Source organism: Puntigrus tetrazona, chromosome 6 (assembly GCF_018831695.1).
Source record: "Puntigrus tetrazona isolate hp1 chromosome 6, ASM1883169v1, whole genome shotgun sequence".
Lineage (NCBI taxonomy): Eukaryota > Metazoa > Chordata > Actinopteri > Cypriniformes > Cyprinidae > Puntigrus > Puntigrus tetrazona.
The window spans coordinates 18,697,595-18,717,594 of NC_056704.1; the positions used below are offsets into that span (position 1 = coordinate 18,697,595).

A 20,000-nucleotide genomic window follows, 5' to 3' on the forward strand; every position below is an offset into this window, starting at 1 on the left:
ATGTAATGACATATTACAGTACTAAACTAAACAGACGTAATGCAATGCATGTAGTAAAAATATTAATATTTAACTTACTGTACAAGAATGGTTTTAATCCATTTTCAACCGTTTGATGCCTGTACTCACTCTATGAGCGCAAAGCACGATCTCTGTCTGTCTGGATCTCTGTCATTTTCCTGCACAGCATGAACCATTTGCTGCTCCAAGCGCTCCCAGTGACAACACAAGCTAGCATCGACGAGCTGCACACGGACAGAAAAAATAAAATGTTACCGTCCAAAGCAGAAAACACGTTAAGCGAGTGTAGCCACAATGACCTTTTTAAAATTCACTTCAGGAACTTTCCTTTGCTAATCAAGAGTACAGGTAAGAATAAAATGGAAAGCTTGGCAAATAAAAAAAAAAAACAAGCTGAGGAAGCATTTGTGACCAAAGCGAGAGCAGCGGCTGGCCTCTCTGTCATCTATCCGCACTTGGGAAGCAAAGTTCGTCACTTTCCTGTGTTCTTAATCTGTTTTCAGACAGGAAATGGGATTTGTCATGGCAACACAACCCAACATCATGTTACTGCGCTTTGTGCTTTGCATGCGTGTTTTTAAATAGCATTAAATGCCTTTTTTTTAAATTTTAATTGCAAATTATGATGACATTTTGCAGTGTGCTTGATTTCTCTTTTTCCATCTTATGGTGTAAAAACAAAAATGTAATTGCTGCTTTTCGAAACTGTGGGTTAATATATGTGTTAAAAATCTGAATTGCAACAAACAAAAAGTATTTACTTTTTATAACCAGTAGCTTCACGCTCCTGTGACCTGCAAGTCTATAGCATTTTGAGGCATAATTTGATTGTCCAGGAGAAAAAAAGTAAATAGAATCTCACCTTTAAAAATGCATAGCATCCTTTTTTTCAACAAATTACATGATTTGATGACCCTCTATGTTACATACATAAAAAGAGGGTCTGCATGGTATAAAAACAGTCTTGTTTGTAAATCAACAGCATTAAGTAACAAAATTATCCCGAAAGAAAAAAAGACTTCCAGGCTGTTGGTGGCATACCTGACCAGAAACTACTTGGAAAATGAAGTAATGTTTCCAATATGCCACCATAGCTACTACAAAATATTGACTCCATGTAAATATTTTGAATGGCCTGTCATAGCTTCCTTACGCCTTTTTAATGCTAATCTGCAATTATGGGCTATCTTGGATTAAATTGCAGGCCATTAAATGTAGATGAAAAACAGAATCAAAAGACACAAGTTCTTTGAGACTTATATTGTAAAGTACTAGTGATAAATACCTTACCCGAATTTCATGAGAAGTACAACATAAACTGAGGCAAGATAAACTTTTAGATGAGTAAGATGAAGGAAGGAACAGAGAGGCAATTGTTTAGACTGAATGATAAAATAAAAAGCCTGAAGAAGAAGAAAGAAGAGATGAAGGACTAATTAAGGGAGAGAGAGAGAGATGTGCTGCAAAAAGACACATCTATTATGGAACACTTGAATGGTTCTGTCTGGGCAACAAGCCCTGCCAGCCACACACACACACACACACACACACACACACACACACACACACACACACACAGTTTGTGTCCATTGATTTTACAAGGAACACCAGACAAGCCAATAAGATGTACGCAGTGGAACAGAAAATGCTCTCTGTAGGAGAATGAGGATATTTATACTGATCCAAGTCCAGTCCCCGTCTGAGCACATTGGCTAATGTAGTCTGTAGCACCATCTGTGTGTCCTGGCGCTTATTCAATTGTGACACAAATGTTTTAAGACATAAACTTTTTTAAGCACATGAGCAGCATAGATGAAAAAAACCATTTATAAACTCAAAAATGAATTTGGAACAAAACATACATCAATGTAAAAAAAATAAAATACATCTAACGGAAATAATCTTAATTTACTACAATTCATAAATATGTGTTTAAAATGTCCTGCACTGTGTATGCTATCAACATTTATGATGCTTTGAATCATGCATTTTGTTAAGGATAAATGCTTTTTTTTTTTTTTTAAATTTCACTGCCACACAGTAAAACAAAAATACTGTAAAAATGCTGGTAAGTAAATGGTTAATAAAGGCTTTCTCTAACATTATACAACAATCATAAATGATCTCCTTGATTTGTCAGGGTTTCACAAATTTAAGTGCAAATTTATTGCACAAATGATAGTCCTACCTGAAAAAAACTACCACTTCTGTCCATCCGGCTGGCTTAGAAGACAAGTTCGCTGCCATGTTGCTCTTGTTTTTCTGCAAGTCAAAAGGCACGAGGATCACTACGTAGAAATGACTGTAATACAAAAATCCTCTGTTTTCAACATGACTGATGCATCCATGCTGTTGTCTCGCTTAGCATTCAGTCACACTCTGTGCATGTCCACGGCATATTATTATGATTACGGATGAAAGATTTTGTCTCATGAGCCTGAGATTAGAGTCTAGAAGCTGTAATCATTTCCTCAAAGAGACAATTACACACTGACAGCCCTGTCTGCCTGACATCTCTTGAAACTATGTAGTTTCTAAAACGATATTTGTTTAATTAGTGTACACAGAACTGAAGTCACACGCTTTACGGAGATAGATGCATCATTTTAAACAGATCATTTCCTCAAAACAATATTTGCTGAAACGATTCATAAGAACATATAGTGAGGGTTAGCGGTGAGATCAGTTACACAGCTAGGTTACAGCAATGCAACACTGTGTGGTTAGCACAGATACTAGATACTGTACAATTACAGTATAATGAGATGGTACACACTCCAGGTCACCTGCAAAATGGCTTTATTGAACCGACTGGACTCTTACTTACAGATAGGGAAGTTATCCTATTAATAAAAGCAGCAGGTGTTAAGTCATACTCTCTCACTTTCCGAATTGCTGTATCAATGGAGCTTTGTTGCGTTCTTCACTATTGATTCTGTCTTTGGGGACATTTATAGTCAGGCAACAGTGTGAAGTGAAACAGTTTAAAACACAGCTGCAGTCAAACAAAGACTTGTGTGACCAATACATTGAGTTTATTTAAAAAGTGCATGAAATTCTCTCTGTCACATACACAAGCGTATATCTCTCTGTAACTTCATGGTTTCTTAAACACTAAAAGATTGTGCGCTGGTGGACACAATACATTTGGCATTGTTAATGCATTTTAATTTATCAATTACTTTCAAATGATAATCATTTACAAATTAACAATTTATTGCGTTTTTATTTATTGGATATATACTACTGGTTTCAAGACTTGACACAAAGGCCTCGAAAAACAATACATAACTTATAAATATATTTCTGCAAATATTTCTTTAAGTACATTACATTTTATACATCCTAATGGGTTTGAGATTTGACAAAAATGCCTTAAAAAATTCAAGTGATACAAATGTATAAACAATCAACAGTATGGGTATATATACATTTCTGTATTTCTAAAAACGCACTTAATAATAATAATAAAACAATAACCACAAACCAACACAGAAAAAGGAAGTCTCATTACACACACCATTTCACAAACCAGTGACATTTACACAAGAGGAATCTAAACAAGTTCCCATATCCATTGTAAGAACATAATTCTTAGTAACCCAAACCACAGAAAAACACATGCATTCTTCACAGAAGCATTTTTTCTGCACATGAGGGTGAACGCTCTCACGGCTCCCTACCCTCTTTCATCCTCTTTCTGTGCACAAACACGCATATTTGCCTGTTTTGTCACTACAGTGCATGGAAGCAATTTGATGTGATATATATTTAAAAATTCCTGAGAAAGATGGACCACACTCAGCTGCAAACCAAGTGCATGCTTGCGCCATCACTCAAACAAACTAGGACCATTATTGCGCTTTAACTTTGTTGTGGAATCTTTGTAACAGTTGAATGTAAAGCAAGCTTGCAAAGATTGCCAAAGATTGCATTACCAACACAATGTTCATACAATGCACTGTATTTATTGTGCAATGCTCTTTTCATCAATATAACATATACGCTATTCAATACATAGGTATATATTCATATGCCTGTATAAAAGTCAAATAACACATTTATTTTTTAACTAAATTGTCAACACATGATTTGAAATAGAATACAATTTCATTATTTTAACTAAACATGCCATATATGTTTATGAGTAATTGTAATTAGCAAATATTTCTACAGGTATTTACTTAACACTATTATCATCTGGCATATGCCAAACGTATATCTAATATTTAAAGTAAACGCACAAATGTTCTTAAGCGGGACATCTTTTTCCACCTTTCCGTAAACTATAATATGACGAATAATAATAATAAGTTGCAGTCAGAAGGTCTAAACGCTAGTTCATGATTATTAATGATTGAATACAAACTTAGAAAGAGAACAGCTCACGCTCACTTTCACTTTTAACGCATTTATTAATCTGTTACGCAATACTATTACACGAGAAAATTGATATCGCATAGACCTACCTATGAGTGCTCCTCTCCAGTCTGTATTTCACGCGCTTCTACAGTAAGTACAGTCTGACACGATCACGTGACCGACGCTGCACGTCACTGGTGCTAAAGACATGCAAATAATTTCTTAGAATAACTGCTAAATATGATAAACAAGAACTAAGCTGAAAAGAACAATTAAAGGAGTTAGACCTTCCTTGTTTGATTAATACGCCCGACACCGTAGAAAATACAAATTAATATTAAAGTTTTGCATGTTTTCATAATAAACTAAATAAAAGTTCATTCAATTGTGAATGTTTTTGTAAGAAAAAAATCAGCATGTCCTCAAACGCGTGCATGAAAAATCACAACATCTATCTTTAACTTATATTGAAAACCACATCCTCTCCAAGTGTAAGACAATCATTACGCTTTTTATTATTAAAATGTACAGGCACACGTGTTTTCACATTCAGAAACAATCCTCTTTTGCTTTTTTCCCACCTAAAGTGCCGCGCAGAAAAGCAGGTGACTCACAAAAGCTCCTTTGTCCTTTTTGTTATTTACCATATTATTCTATGAAATTATTTACTCTTTTGCGTTTCACACTGCATTAGGCCATATATGATTTCAATTTTAAGCTAGGACCTTAATGACAGGCAGTCCCTTTGTAGTAATAGAAAATAGATTTATAAATAATATATTTTTTTATAGATCTAAACAAGTTCTTCAAAAATGATAGCATTATATACAAAGAACAACAGTACTCAGTGGGCTATGGAATAATTAATATTGCACATTTTTCTCTCCTGTTTTTATTAAAACACATTACAGAGATGTATACATTTCAATAAATTAGATGGCATAGTAAATATTCAGATAATGTGTTCAAAGTGGTGCTAAAACACCACTGATGTGTGCCTGAGTCTTTTTTCTACTAGTAAATGTGGAGCTGCCGCTTGTTCTTATGTTTATATACAAACCCGGTTTCAGAAGAAAATCAGACTGGGCACTATAGCGGACATTTGAGAGGGAAAATGATAAGACAGAGGTCAGCTGTATGAGCTGCACTGAAAGACGTCCCTGAAGACAGCAGCATTCCACTGGAAGCTGGATGGATATGCAAGGTGCAAAATCCTGAAAAAAAAGGATGAAAGAAATAATGAAAACTATAACGAGCAGAGAGTGATATTCGGTGACACTCTCTAAAGAGCAGTCCCCGGAGCTTGATTCAATTCAATCAAAATAAAAAAAAGCAGCTTATATAGCTGTATGAGTTTTTGGCTGTAATTGTACCGTGAGGTACTTTATGGTTCTCGTTCAGAGGACACGTCTCCCTCGGCTCCGCTGCTGGCACTGGGGTCTGCTTTCGAGCGAAGAGCTGCCTTCTCTCTGCTGGACTCAGAGGGGCCTTTCGACCGTGTTTTTTCTTTACGCTGTAGTTGCTTCTCTTGTTTGGACAGCTGAAGCATGAAAAAGGAAAGAGAAGCAATCTGGTTTGTGAGCTTATGCATTCCCAAAACAATTTATGCTGCATCTTATGTAGAAGACTGAGTTGAGTTACGCATTTCATTGTGAAGCAAAGCTGTATACCAGTTTAGGGTCTGTAGGGCCAGCAGGAGACTCCAGCTGAATGGTCACAGGTCCAATATTTTGTATGAGTACCTGCATTTTTGCACCAAACTGCCCATCTGCAACACATTACAAGCCGTTTAAGCTGAAAACAACTAAACTTATTAGACGTTTTTAGCATTTTGATTAAGTATACAAGCTATTTTTATTATATACTAATTTAGTCCTTTTAATATGAGCAAATATGTGTGCATTTATAGGTCTGCACACAATTCTTATAATAAAATCGCCTTTCAGATTAATCTCTTTTACTGCGTCTGTCATCAGGTATTAAAAAAACGAAGTTTCTATGCATTTCTCTTAATCTCTTTATTATTTTATTTATTACTAAAATACAATTCTTAAATATAACAAGCATTTATTATTTTTATTATATTAAATTAGGTTAAAATATTAAATTGAGAACCACTATTCAAGCTGTCTTCTTATTGCATCGTAATATTTCTGAATTACTGTTTGATGTATCAGTGACTTATAATATACAAGGAATAGTTTGGCAAAAATTAACACAATTACTTTCACCATTAAATCCCACAAAAACTTATTAAAACATACTTGTTTTGTGTTAATTTTTGCAAATCAATTCAGTTCAATGAGCTTTTATTTATTCGTTAATTTTATTTGTATAGCGCTTTTCACAATACAAATCATCGGAAACAAAAAAAACTTTCTATTTTAAAGTTTCTACATTATATTTAGCAGTTTATTAGTTTTGACTATGTAAAGTTGATGTCTATATGGCAGTAAAATTCATGTTGTTATGCAATGACATTGTATTAAACAGACCGTGAGCGCTATTAACCTTAATAACTATATGTTGTGATTAAACCTAAAGCAAAATTCTGTAGTTTTGTATGTTGTTTGAGGGCTGGCATTATCTGAGGTCCTACAATGCCAAACAAATGCTAATCAGGAGAATGAAACCTTCAACAGACAGCTGGTCTACCCTCACCTTTGATGCATTCTGGTTTATACGCTTCCCTCAGCTGCTCCAGCATGCTGTTGTAGAAGGGCTGGGCCAGTTCGGCCGGCATGGCAGAGTGGAAGTCAGGCTTGTTTCCCTTGAGGATACACTGCAGAGTGAACTGACTCACACACAGCACCTCCAGCTCTCTGTCCATCACGCTGCGGCTCCAGGCACGGCCGTTCTCATCCTCGAACAGACGCATGTTCAGAATCTTCCGTACCCTGACAGACAACATCAGACGTACAGAACATACTTCATACATTCTTCAAAACATCTCATTTTGTGTTTGAAATGAGTCGGAAAAACTGATTTCTCGCGTGTCACTGAAGACATTGCATTTACACTGCAATAACATAAATATATTAAGCAGCTACTTTAAATTGTATTAGGCTAACAGTCCACAAAATTAGCAAAAAATAGACTTTGGTTTCATAATATTACCGTTGCGCTGACGAATGAATTGCGTTTATAAAATGCAACTGTCTTACCGTGCTTGATGTTGTTTTAATAATTATGATTATTATATTAGCCAAAACGGACTTTTGTCCAGGCATCAGTGGGGCTTACATGTAGTCCACGTCCTTCTGCGTGTCCTCCAGTGAGATGCCGAGTAAGACGCAGAGCCCTCTGCCTATGGAGCTGATCTGCTCCTCCCCGACTGCGCAGTAAAGAGAGGACACATGAGCCGCATGCTTAACATGATACTTGGCGCTGGCCTGAACAGTTCAGACCTAGTGCACAGACTTAAGCAACCGCGTATATTAAAACAGCGTAACGATCAAACGGTGTCGAGAAGGCGCTGAGGCGTGGAGCGCGCGTGACAGCGGTGTACAGTGTATACAGTCACGCCTCTAGCCGCTTTCATTTTCATTTCAACAAATGAACCGACAGTATTAGCGTAGTAGAAGCGTCCAGCTGACAGCAAGACTTACTGTAAGATGCGTGAACTTTGTGCCGTACCTGTTACGCTTGCCTTTGTTACTCGTTGAATGATCGCCTTCATTGTTTTGGTTTCCAATCATGTGCACCGCTCGAACACTTTGCTCTTCCGGTTTCTGCTAAGCCCCGCCCCTCGGCGGCTGCGCGCTGGCGCTTCCGCCCCCTCGTGGACGAGACGCGCAACAATTTCAAGCAACTTTATTTGAGAAACACACAAGGAACTCAAATCAACGACGGTGTCAATAAATAAATAAATAAAAAAGGAAAAATAAGAAAGAAAAATACATGAATAAACAGTAAATTAAGTAAATAAATTATGCTGCATGAGCTTTAAGAAATTAAAAAACACTGTTAAATCTTTCTGAAAAACTTAGAAAGTGGGGGAGTTAGTAAAAAATCTGCATTTATGAATGGAATAATTTGCCAAAGTCACAGTATTGTTAGCTAAAATAATATGCCACATAATAATTCTGTCATAAAGATAAATATTTTAGTTTTAAAGTCAAAGTCAGGTACTTCAAACTTAGCCAAACAGTGATGTTATCCCATAAATTTAGGATTCCTGAATAGTAAATAATAATAAAATTCCTGAATAATGCTTGAATTTCAAACAGTGCCACCTGCTGCTTGGAAAATTACCTAACCAGAATTCAGTTGAGTTTATTTTTTTATCAATTGTATTTGTAAATAGAAATGATTCAGTTACTTAAATATTTTCGGTCATTTGTTTTCCTAATTATTAAGGATTTATCACATCCCTTAGTATTGAGGATGAACTCTATACTTGCATACATTAGTCATTTTCTTACACCAAACTTTATTTTTGCATTCTTTTAATGAGGCCCTACACAAGATACAGAGCTGTAAAACAATGCAGAGCACATGAAAAAACAAAATTGGGTTAATAATAAATATATTTGTTATCACTTTGAGATTTGTAAAGTACAATAAAAAGAATGTGCATTATTCTTACACTACTACTACTACTAATAACAAATGTACAAAACTAATAGCAAAAGAAACAAAACAATTTATTACAAAGCTTTTGACTTTATTTAATGACATTAAGTGGTGGGCTGAAGTGGTGTGGATTGCTGTGAGGTGCCATCTGACTCTTTCTGACAGCACTCATGCACTGCAGAGGATCCACTGAACAAGGAACTTAATGTTACATTTCAATTAATCTGTTCTGGAAGCAAAACTAAATCACCCTTGTCTTTAATGTGAGTAAACTCTTCATTAAATTTCCTTTTTTGGGGTCAACTGTTTATTTAACACCGATGCAACGAACAAAATATTCACCTTTAGATCTCCAAAGCCAACCATCAGATACGTTATTCATGTCGTAGCATTGCAAAACACAGATTTTGCTTTTTAATTTAGAAATGAAAAAACAATGAATCTTTTCTTCTGAAAACCAAGCAAGCAAACAGTCAGCTCATTTCCGTCTTCTTGTTTTGACTCTCTTTAGAGCTCCCAAACTTAGAATTGATGTAGTTGAGAAGCATTGTGGAATATGGCACAGAATCCTTCTTGTAGATAATTGTGGTCCGAGTATATTTTGTTTCATATACCTCCACGTTATGCTCGTCGTCATCGACCTGTTCAACTAAAAAAAAAAAAAAAAAACATTATGCATTATGACAACAAATTTGCCGTTTTGAAATTGACACACACAACATTATCATTATGATTTTGCAAGCTGCTAGGATACATCTTAAGTCAAAATATCAGCAGATTAATAGACTACCCTCGCTGCATACGAACCTATTATAATTTACCTTTGGCTACGTTATCTCCGAACCTGTATTTACAAAATAAACTACCAAGTACGGTCCAAACACCAATAGCATACAGCATTGACGCATTCCGGTACCATTTATCAGGATTAACCTTCATAGCTGTAATTTATTGTAAAAAAAAATGTAGGATATAAAATTGCGAGGATGCCAACGTTCACAAGGACACCCGTGTTTGTCTTCTTCTTTTTATTTCTTTCCGTCAGCGTAGACGCTACTTGGCGTATTAGTGCCCCCTGCAGGATGAAGTTTGAACTAAATTCTTATATACAGTCCTATATTGCACAGGAACTGGAGGACTGCTTCAGAGATACCACAGACTGTAAAAGAGATGGTCGACGCGACTCCACTTCCTTCCACTACAGAAAGTGAAGACAAAACATTCCCAGCACTGTCGCTGACATCTTGCAGTCTGCGCAGTAGAGACCGTGAGGCGGGGCCGCGGAATCAAAGTCCCGCCCAAACTCCCGCAGACCCAATCGCAAGCTCGCAATCATGAAACCACACCCCGTTTTTATAACAGCAAATCAAATCACTATGCAAAATGCAAACTACTTATTATTATACTATATTAGAAAATCTGTTATTTTAAATTCTTATAATAAGGATGGCTTAAATTTAATTGACTTTAATTCTTAATTCTTAATAGCACCTTAAAAATCAATTGTCTTAAACTTTTTCTCCACAACCAGTCTTCTATTTGGAATGCAATCCCTTAATATGTCTTTTTACAATAAGATGGTAGGTTATTCTTTTTATTAATATGTAGTTCTTAGCAAAGTTCTATCAAACTTTACTGTTATCAGCAAATGCTTTTGACTTGGAAACTTTTTATAAGCATGATTGTTCGCCACAGAACTTTTTATTTGAAACAACTGTTATATTTTACATAAAAAGAAATCCTGTTTTTGGAAAATTGGTTCAGTAATGGTTTGTTTTTAGTGAACCACTTGCTTGACAGTGATGGCAATTTGATGAATTATTTAGATTTTATCTTAAAATATCAACTTTATGCTAAAGATAAGAATCTGCTTAATGCAAGTATAAATTTTGTATAAATTATGACAAAAAAACAAAACAAACAAACAAAAAACTATAAATATCTGTGTTATTTTTATTCGTGTGCCCGTTTCTTTTTGTCCATTTTTCTTTTGCGCTGCTTATTCTGTTATCCATTAATCCATAAGTAGCTTATTACTGAAAGATACTTTGTATGCTCTGTTGGTTTCGTTCTTACTGTAATCTTTGTTGTTTATTAATGCAATAAAACAAAAAAAAACATTTAATTTATGTTTTTTCATTTTTCATAATCAGTACAATTGCTTAAAACCTGCTGACATTAATTTTTTTATTAAATTCATTCAGATACTATTAATTCAAATAAATTCAATTATTTAGATGAAAAGTACTGTCCAGGTCTATGATTAAGTGTTAAATAAAAGCATGGTCACTTTATTTGTTAGTTTTTTTCTTAGCGCTGGCCAAAATGAACCAATCGCTGTAGTAGATTTAATATAAACGTTTGATAAAGATTTATTTGGATGGGAGGTAGCAATCTTTGCTACTTTAAAATTTAATAAAATTCAAAGTTTTTCAAAATTTAATAAGAGTTCAGTCACTAAAACAACCTAAGATTTAAATGCGAGTCAAGTTTCTTTTAATGTTCACAAAGAGGGTGCCAGATTGCACTAATCTAAAACTTTGGTGAAATAAAACTTTTGTCCATTTTGCAATTTAAAGGGCATCTCAATAAATTAGAATGTTGTGGAATTATCTCAGTAATTCAACTCAAATTGTGAAACTCATGTATTAAATAAATTCAGTGCACACACACTGAAGTAGTTGAAGTCTTTGGTTATTTCTATTCTAATTTATTGAGATGCACCTTTAATTATTGTTATTATGATAACATTATGATGATCGTGATGAACATGATATTGGAATGTCCATTGTAATGAAATTATGATAAATTTAGTTAAAATTAGGTGTCAAAATTTTTGTTTTACAATAAAATAATTGTACAGTAGACAAATGACAAGCCATATTTGATCTTTACAGTTACAAATAATAATGTGCATAAATACAAAGTTTTTTCATTTTCATTTTAATGGTTCCACATTTCATCAGACATAAAATCCTGATATAAATAGGTACAAATGCCTCAGTCATTTTGATTCGTAATGTTTTATTTTAGATCAAGACCAGAGTTTGCGCATTCAAGGTGCTCAACTTCGGGTTTTTCCTTTGAAATGAAGTAAACCTACAATAGATTTTCACTATAAATATTATGCATAGCATTAGTCCATAATTGTAGATCAAGATAAAACTGGAATGTGGGTCACAAGTCACATTTAAATTCTTTACATACAACATTCATTTAATTACAGGACTGGAGGAACAGGAATATAAAACACTGTTTCTCCCGCAGGTGAGCAGATCACAGGTACAGTTTATGAGTGAGAAGACCAGATCTGTGCAATAAACAACAAACAAACAAACAAACAAACAAAACGAACAAGAGGATTCTTGCAAATAAGCATTAACAGGAATTTCAGTCTAAAACATGCTCGGGAAAGAGCGACAAGCAACATGATGACATTTCTCTTTGGGAAATCAGACGTTATGTTATTAAGGATTAACATGTAACACTTTCTGTTAGACACAAACTAAACTAAATCAATTAAATAAGCGAACAAACATGACATACAAATCATAATTACTTGCGTAGATGAGAATTAGAAAACATCTAACAACCGTTTCTCTGGAGGACCTCCTTAACAAACACAGAGATGCATTTGGTTGGATATGGAAGTTTTTCCATAAGATTAGGCCAAAAGTTCATTTCTTCAACCCTCTAAATGTACATCTTCACTGATCTTCAGCAGAAAGTTTATGCAGAACTCGAAACAGCCAGTTTCTTGAGATGATCCATAAAAACTTGCAGACTGACGTCGTCTGTGAGGATTGGTGCTCCAGACTCCTACAAGGAGGAGATATACCATTAGAGATCAGACATTCTTGTCAAAACTGAAATCATTTCAAGGACCTAAGGACACATAACGAACATACTGCTCTGTCAGAGCTAAAGGTGTGTACCTGGCCCCAGGCGTAGAGGTTGTTGTGTGTCTGGGAGGGGTTGACTTTGGATAGGAGGAAGCGTGCCTGTGAACCTCCATGCTCGGTGTCGATGTATCTGGGCATGGGGAAGCGTGTCTGCAAGATCTCCTGAGCATCGTCTAGAGGAGCCTGAAGGAGCTGCTTGAAGTTCTCATACTCTGCCATCTCCTGGTATCCAGCCTTCCTCCACTGAGCGATAGTCTGTGAAGATGAGAATAATACCATCGCTAAACTTACCTCGGACAAACACCATGTAACATTTGAGGAACCTTCTGAAAATAACAGTTTGGATCTGACAAAGCATTTGATATGTACCTCTCCGTGGAAAATCACCAACTGGAAGAAGGTGTCCATCAACAGAATGCGATCAGGAAGGATGCTGCTGCTGTCCAGAAGAGCGGACTACGAAACCAGACAAATATGCGATGAGTGTGAGGTGAATTAAATAATGTTCTGCACAATAATGTTACACGGGATGGTATCAAATCACCTCTGGAGGGCCGTAGAAAGAGTAGGAGTAGAGGATGGGCTGTATCATTATGAGCGACTGTGTCAGATCCTGACGCACAAAATGATGCCTGTAATGGGACGACTCGTCCGGACTGTTATTGAACACCTGCAGGAATGGGGATCTCCTCAAGTGGAACATGAACTGTAAAAAAAACAAAACAATAAAAATAAGAGAAATGTGATATTCTCATTTATTTAATCTTAGTTTTTAATCATACAGTACAATCTCTAAATAAATCATGCAAAATTTAAGTTATATATAATTTTTTTTGATTCATGCAATATATAAATGCAAATAAAATATGATGTGATAATAGCATCATTAATAAACAAGCTACAAGAGTTTACTTTGAATTAAATGTCAGATATTTAGGCACAATTTTTGCTACCTGTGTGCATATATTTTTGCTCTTAATTATAGATAGACTGTGAAACCTAATTTGCAATGTCTAGTACTTCTAAACACCATTACATAAACATTTATTATAACATTTGTTATACTGAAAAGTAATAGTATGAATTGAAGGCTTTTTAAGGACCCTGTCCTATCACAAATATAAGAGTTTAACCAAAGGAGTTTTACCTGTGGGTACAGTGAGAGAGATTCAGACAGTCTGAAGGAGTTTGGATCATCTTTATTGAACTGGCCAAACTTCTGACACTGAAACCAAACAACAAACACAAAAGTTGAGTGTGACGCACCTTCTACATCCATTATTGTTATAATCATAATGGTTCAAAGATTTGTCATATCGCCTCTCCTGAATGGAGGCACTGACCTACTTTTCTTTCTAAACAGCTGTGATACTCACCAAGCGAATGAGTTGCCTGTCTAGCCAGCGAAGAACATCAGGCCCCTCCTCTGATTCTGCCCTGAAAACGCCGAGCCGGGCCATGAGAACGGCAGAGGCCTCCTGATCAAATGACGACTCGATATGTTGGATCTGGGACTGTGCGTCAGCCCAACTAGGTGTGACAATAGAAAGAACCGGTTTTGTCGAGAACATATGGCGCACAAATTGAACACTCAAGAATTCGACTACCGAAGAGCTATTCAGGGCTTAAACTACACATATTTACGCAGCTAAATCTATTTTGAGCAACAGCAAACACAAATAGCACTTGGAAACATGACATAGGTTGACTTTAGATAACTCCAAGGCCTTTTTGTTCACGTCAAAGTTGATATTAACAAAGGAAGACCTTATGAATGAAAGACCAACCAAGACCTTGACTTTAATATGATATCGACTGACAGCTTCAAATATCAACGTCATGAAATTCTGTAAAGACTTACTTCCTGGCTATGGTGGTGACACGAATCCGCCGCTGTGTGTTCGAATGCTGGTATTGCGTAACAAACTGGATGGCTCCTCTTCCTCCTTGAGGAATTGGGGCGTTGTGCTATAAGAATAAAACATACCGGTGTCATTGATACATCAATACAAACATAAGCTCTCACACCCAACTGCATGTACAATAGAATTGATAATTATATAACAATATACCTGATTTACTACTTCAAAGTACAGGGCCAAGGTGGTGGCAGGTGTGAGATTACAAATCTTCCACTGACACGTTCCTCCAACACCCATTTCCTTTGAAAAAAAAACCAAACACGAGACACTCATATATGTGTGCACATGTGTACAGTCCTGTTTGAAATCCATTGCAAAAGCTGGCATGAAATGGGAGGTTACATGCTCAAGACTTACATTGTCTGAGACACTGGGTCCTTTGGTGTTGAGAGACACACACGCCCGATTGCACCAGATATCTTCAGCTCTCTTGAGGTCTGAGAAGAAAAAAAGGACAATGGTTTAGATGGTTGACTTACGCTACTGCTTAAAAGTTTAGACATGGCAAGAAATTGCTATGCATTTAAATTCAAATATTTTACCTTCACTTCCAAAGTACCACCAAAAGCCATGCGAAACTCTCCATTGTAGTCTTTGCTGAAGACTCTTTGGAAGGTCTGCTTGAAAAGAGATGTGTTGAAGGAATCTCCCATGACAATGTGGCCCTAAAAAACAGAGCAAGAAATATTTTGGAAATGTATCACGTTTCACTTAAATTACTTAGTCACAAAGAAACAATACGTTGATATTGAAGACATTAAATAGCATGTAAGATATATGAAGATCAATAATCTTCGATCAATGCTCACCCTGTGAGGTTTGATAGACATTTCATCTCTAGCAGTCCCGTCTGATCCAGCGCACAGGCATAGATGTCGACGCTGTGTCCGTTCACTGCTGCAGTTCGGCCAGAGCCTCGTAATACTAAATACACATCAACAGAATGAAAAGAATGAAACAGAATGTTTATGGAAAACCATAAATATAAACAGAATAACACCAGAATGTTGCAACAAAATTCTCTAATCACCTTAGTGGCCTTCTTTAGATGCGAGCGTTGTCTTTCTGGATGTCGTGCCAGGAGCGGATGGGTGTCTTCAGTTCATCTCCAACCACCATGCCGGGCCCCTGTGTTGGGGGGCCACCGGTGAACAGCATCACACGGGCCCCTGTGTTAGGGAAAGTGCCCTACAAATAGAACGACAGAGAGACGTTGTTTTAGTTCAATGTGAAAGTATGTATTTTTCCACATATTACAAACTTCATTGGTGTCTTTCAAATGGAATGATGCAGGCTAAAGTCAAATCTGCCATGCTGGCTAGACTTTTTATCAAATAAACTCAAGAGTGCAGTAGGTAGTCTGTTTCCTATCTTGAGAGTTATGTAAGAATAATGACTGGCTCGAGTACTAGGTACAACTGTTCTGATATGACATGACAGCTAAAGTGGACTTTGAATTTCACAGCCAGCATTACGGACACGTTGCCAATTTAAACTCACAGACAGTTATAATGAAAGGAGAAAAATCTCTGCAGGAATTCTCAGGGTACTGAATATCAGTTTAGTGAAGATATGCAAAACCGTGCATTTCCTGAGTTCTATCCATACATCCAGCTTTTTTTAAATTCTCTTCTCTCTCTCTCTCTTTGGTCGAATACAGATTTATTCGAGAATAAATAAATAAAAATTAGCTTTTGAATGATTAACATCCCGGCTGTACCTCCAGTAGTCCAATAGCAATAGAAAGGGCGATGCCCGTGGAACAGGAGAAGGTCTCTTCCCCTGAGGAACAGGCCAGGGTCTCTCTGCAACTCCCCCAAAAGGTCAGTTAGGTTCATGTCTACTGCTTGCACAGGTTGCAGAAATCTAAAACAAGAGCGAAGAAAAAGAAAATGAGCATAAATGGCTTTACATAAGAAATTTTCTTGAGACTCTTATGTAAAAGCTTCCGTTCACTTCTAAGGTGCATGCTGAGGAGAGTGCCGGATGATCGTCTCATACCTGCAGGAAGCAGCAGCATCATGAGGGGCCAGTGGTTTGCCTTGTTGTCCTGACGTAGCTGGTTTCATCAGTCCCAGCATCTCCTGCAAACAGATGACAGACTTGATAAACGTATCTGAAAACTCTGCTTCACTTGGTTGCATATGGGTTATTTTATAGATTTAAAAAAGGTAAATAGGAAAGATCACTGACTTGTATCTGTTTGGGCGTGAGCTCTTTTGTGCCACGGAAGACGTAGCTCTTGGCGATACCTTCACAGCTGAGCTCGTGGACCTGAATCATGCGGCCGAAGGTGATGAGACCCACCAGGGCATTAGGTGGCAACAGACTCAGAGACATCTGAAGAGATTCTTTCAGGGCCTGGAGGTCTTCCTCCTCCAGACATGTGTCCACCACGTACAGGAAGATGAGAGGGGTGGTAGGTCCACGCTGAAATGAAATAAATCAGAATTAAAATACTACATAATGTTTTTAATTGATAAGTACTTTCATTTAAATAATTTGTTTACACTTGCATGATAGTTAAATAGTAACACATAGCCTACATTACTAGAGTAATTTTAAAGAAAAATTAAGTGTCAGTAAAAGCATTCATAAAGCTACAAAAGATTTTGTATTTCAAACTGATTCTTCGAATGGAAGTGTATACACACTTTTAAATTGCAAGGTAAACTATTTATTTAAACAATAAAAAAAAAAAATAGCTTGTCAAAACACACTGAGCACTAGTTTCAAAATGACAACGTGGCTTTTGACGTGCAGCCATCAGTGAGCTAAAGGAGTTCTAGTTAGTCTATATGTTTGTACAGTAAAGTATGCCCATGTACAGTACAGAGTACACAGTAAATGTAAATTTACCTGCACTATGTACTCAATGGTGGAGAACTGAGGCATTAGTTCTGCGGGCTGATTCACTTCTGAAATGCCTGCGTATGATGGAGGAAACTGTAAAGAAATAGATTCATATTTACTCACAGTGACAGGTGTGACTGATGTTAGAAAAGCACACAGAGCTAATCCAAGACAGAAAATGAGTTTCAGTACTCACAGAGTTCCTCTGGAAGCAGAAGTTGCAGGCCCATATCTTAGCTCTGAAGTCCACTTGACTACAAAAGGAAAATGAGCGTTAAAGGTGCTAAACTTGTCTATGACGAAGCCTTTCTAATGTAAGTCATTAGCACACGAAAAGACAGTCGTCTTCCTTTAGTCTCAGCGGTTAAAGGAAACAATTAGCAGTTGATTAACCTGATCCAATTAACATACCAATGCTAATATTGGAAAACAACACTCTTTTAACATTTAAAAAGCTCTGAAATAATGCAATTAGCAAGTCTGCATGGAAAACCAAACTTTGAGCAAAACACTATTCTAACCCTAAAATAAAAGTTCCACATCCAATCCAAACCAAACCACCTTTACTGTGCGTATAAAATGACAGCAAAAGCAATGTGATCCAGGACACCAATGTTTCATTTAATAAACAGGGAATTAACTGTTCTGAGCTGATACTCAAAATCCATACCAATTCCAGTCCACCATCTAATCGATAATTCAGATATGCGATTCAAATGATATTTATCTATACTGACCACACGCTGTACAAACAAACAGAACTCAACGCTGCTGGAAAAAGCGATTCAGCCCTTACCAGAGTGGGTTGAGGACGGCTTTGCAGTTGGCCGGCTGCACAGAACTGGCTCGTACTGGACCGGTGGCAGGTCTGGTCTCTCTTTGAGAGGAGTGTAGAGGCAGGAAACAGGAACCACTAGCCGTGTGGCCTCCAGGCGGCTGGAAGGCCAGAGGTTCCAACTGCAGCGTACTCCATCCCGATCTTCGTTCTGTTGGATGAACTCTTGGTAGGTCGCCATGACAGTGTGAACTGTGGACGACCAGAAACATCGAAATGAGTAAACAGTGAGCTGCGGAGTCTTTTTAACACCAAACCACACCTATTGGGTTGTGCCTCCAAAACTGGACAGGCAGGATAGCAGAGCCTAAAATTAACAGCAAATACTTGAGTGACAAGGACAATTTCACCCATGAGAGCAATGTGAGCAGAAATTACATTCCTTTATGTTTGTTCATAACATAAGGAACTCTTTCACGCAAGGAATGTTCACGCAACCGTCATCTTCGAACAAAGACACTTGACATGAGTGCTTACCCATGCCAAGCCCAAAACGTCACTAAAACGTGTTGATCAGAGATAAGCGCTGATGTGTTGAGAAGCAAAACCAGATGCTATTTTTGAGCAGGATGTACTGCTGGGACACACCTGTCTTAGAATACCTCCTCAACTCCAGTCACAGGTTTGCTGACTAAACACAAAAGCACTTCAAAATATTAAAGAAGACTTTGGCCTCTGATAACCCTAAATCAGAGGCATCCCTGGAAATGCCTGCACTAAACAGTGGCCCAACACCTGTATTGACTGTTTGGTTACGCAATGATAAGAGTTTCCAAACAGACACGAACTCAATGTTCCAAGAGACACTGGACAGGCTGAAAAAGCCTAATAAAAATCAAATGAGTGCAACAAATTGCTAAGATATTGTCAACACGTTAGCCAACTTAATAACAACTGAGTAAAGGTTTTTAAATCAAACAGGGGTTAACGTATTGCTATTAATACGTTACTTCACAATAATATATGTTTTAGTGAAAATAAGAAATGTCATGACGTCACGCGTATGTCTACATTTCAGTCGACAAGCTCGCGCTGGCTAATTCCATCACACTCTCGACATAGCACAAGTAAAGAAGCAGAGGAAAAGCAAGCAATCAAAAAAAGAGGCAGTTACATTATTTCAAAATGTAGAATATCCCGAACAATAATGTCAAAGCATACGTTACTACTATACACCCGTGTATGCCGTACACACACACTAACGTTGATGACTTCCGCCGACCTAATCTGCGGGGTCTGCGGGTTTAAATCTAACAAATCAACGAATCCCGCCTTCATTGGTGGAACACAACGATACACGTACCTTTTAATCGATGTGGCTTTAATAAATAAAATGCGATAACCGCGATCACACGACCATTGAAAGTGAAAATTACTTCGTCGAACAGGATTCGTCTCCAGCCGGTTCCTGGTGCTCCGAAGAGTGACGTGTTACTACACACCCGTGCGCCGCGATTGGCTGCCCCGCGTGACGTCAAAGGAACGTTCCGCCGCAGTGTCGAATTTCTGTGCGTAGATGCGCTGAGCAGT

At 37.1% G+C, this 20,000-nt stretch overlaps 2 protein-coding genes and 1 pseudogene across 2 annotated transcripts; all 3 read right to left on the bottom strand.

The window, feature by feature from the left end:
- Positions 1-5,259: 5,259 nt before the first annotated feature.
- On the bottom strand, positions 5,260-8,138 carry LOC122346546 (D-aminoacyl-tRNA deacylase 1-like). Its single transcript, XM_043241259.1, has 6 exons — positions 8,020-8,138; positions 7,627-7,717; positions 7,045-7,280; positions 6,054-6,151; positions 5,757-5,923; positions 5,260-5,597 (listed from the first exon to the last, which is right to left on the bottom strand). Exons 1-5 carry the CDS (start codon positions 8,060-8,062, stop codon positions 5,768-5,770), a joined length of 624 nt encoding a protein of 207 aa, XP_043097194.1. The 5' UTR covers positions 8,063-8,138; the 3' UTR covers positions 5,260-5,597; positions 5,757-5,767.
- An 890-nt stretch (positions 8,139-9,028) lies between these two features.
- On the bottom strand, positions 9,029-10,002 carry LOC122347235 (small integral membrane protein 26-like). The gene is made up of 2 exons (XM_043242401.1): positions 9,780-10,002; positions 9,029-9,607 (listed from the first exon to the last, which is right to left on the bottom strand). Exons 1-2 carry the CDS (start codon positions 9,895-9,897, stop codon positions 9,432-9,434), a joined length of 294 nt encoding a protein of 97 aa, XP_043098336.1. The 5' UTR covers positions 9,898-10,002; the 3' UTR covers positions 9,029-9,431.
- Positions 10,003-11,962: 1,960 nt separating this feature from the next.
- Positions 11,963-18,969, bottom strand: LOC122347166 (annotated as a pseudogene).
- Between the last annotated feature and the right edge of the window lie 1,031 nt (positions 18,970-20,000).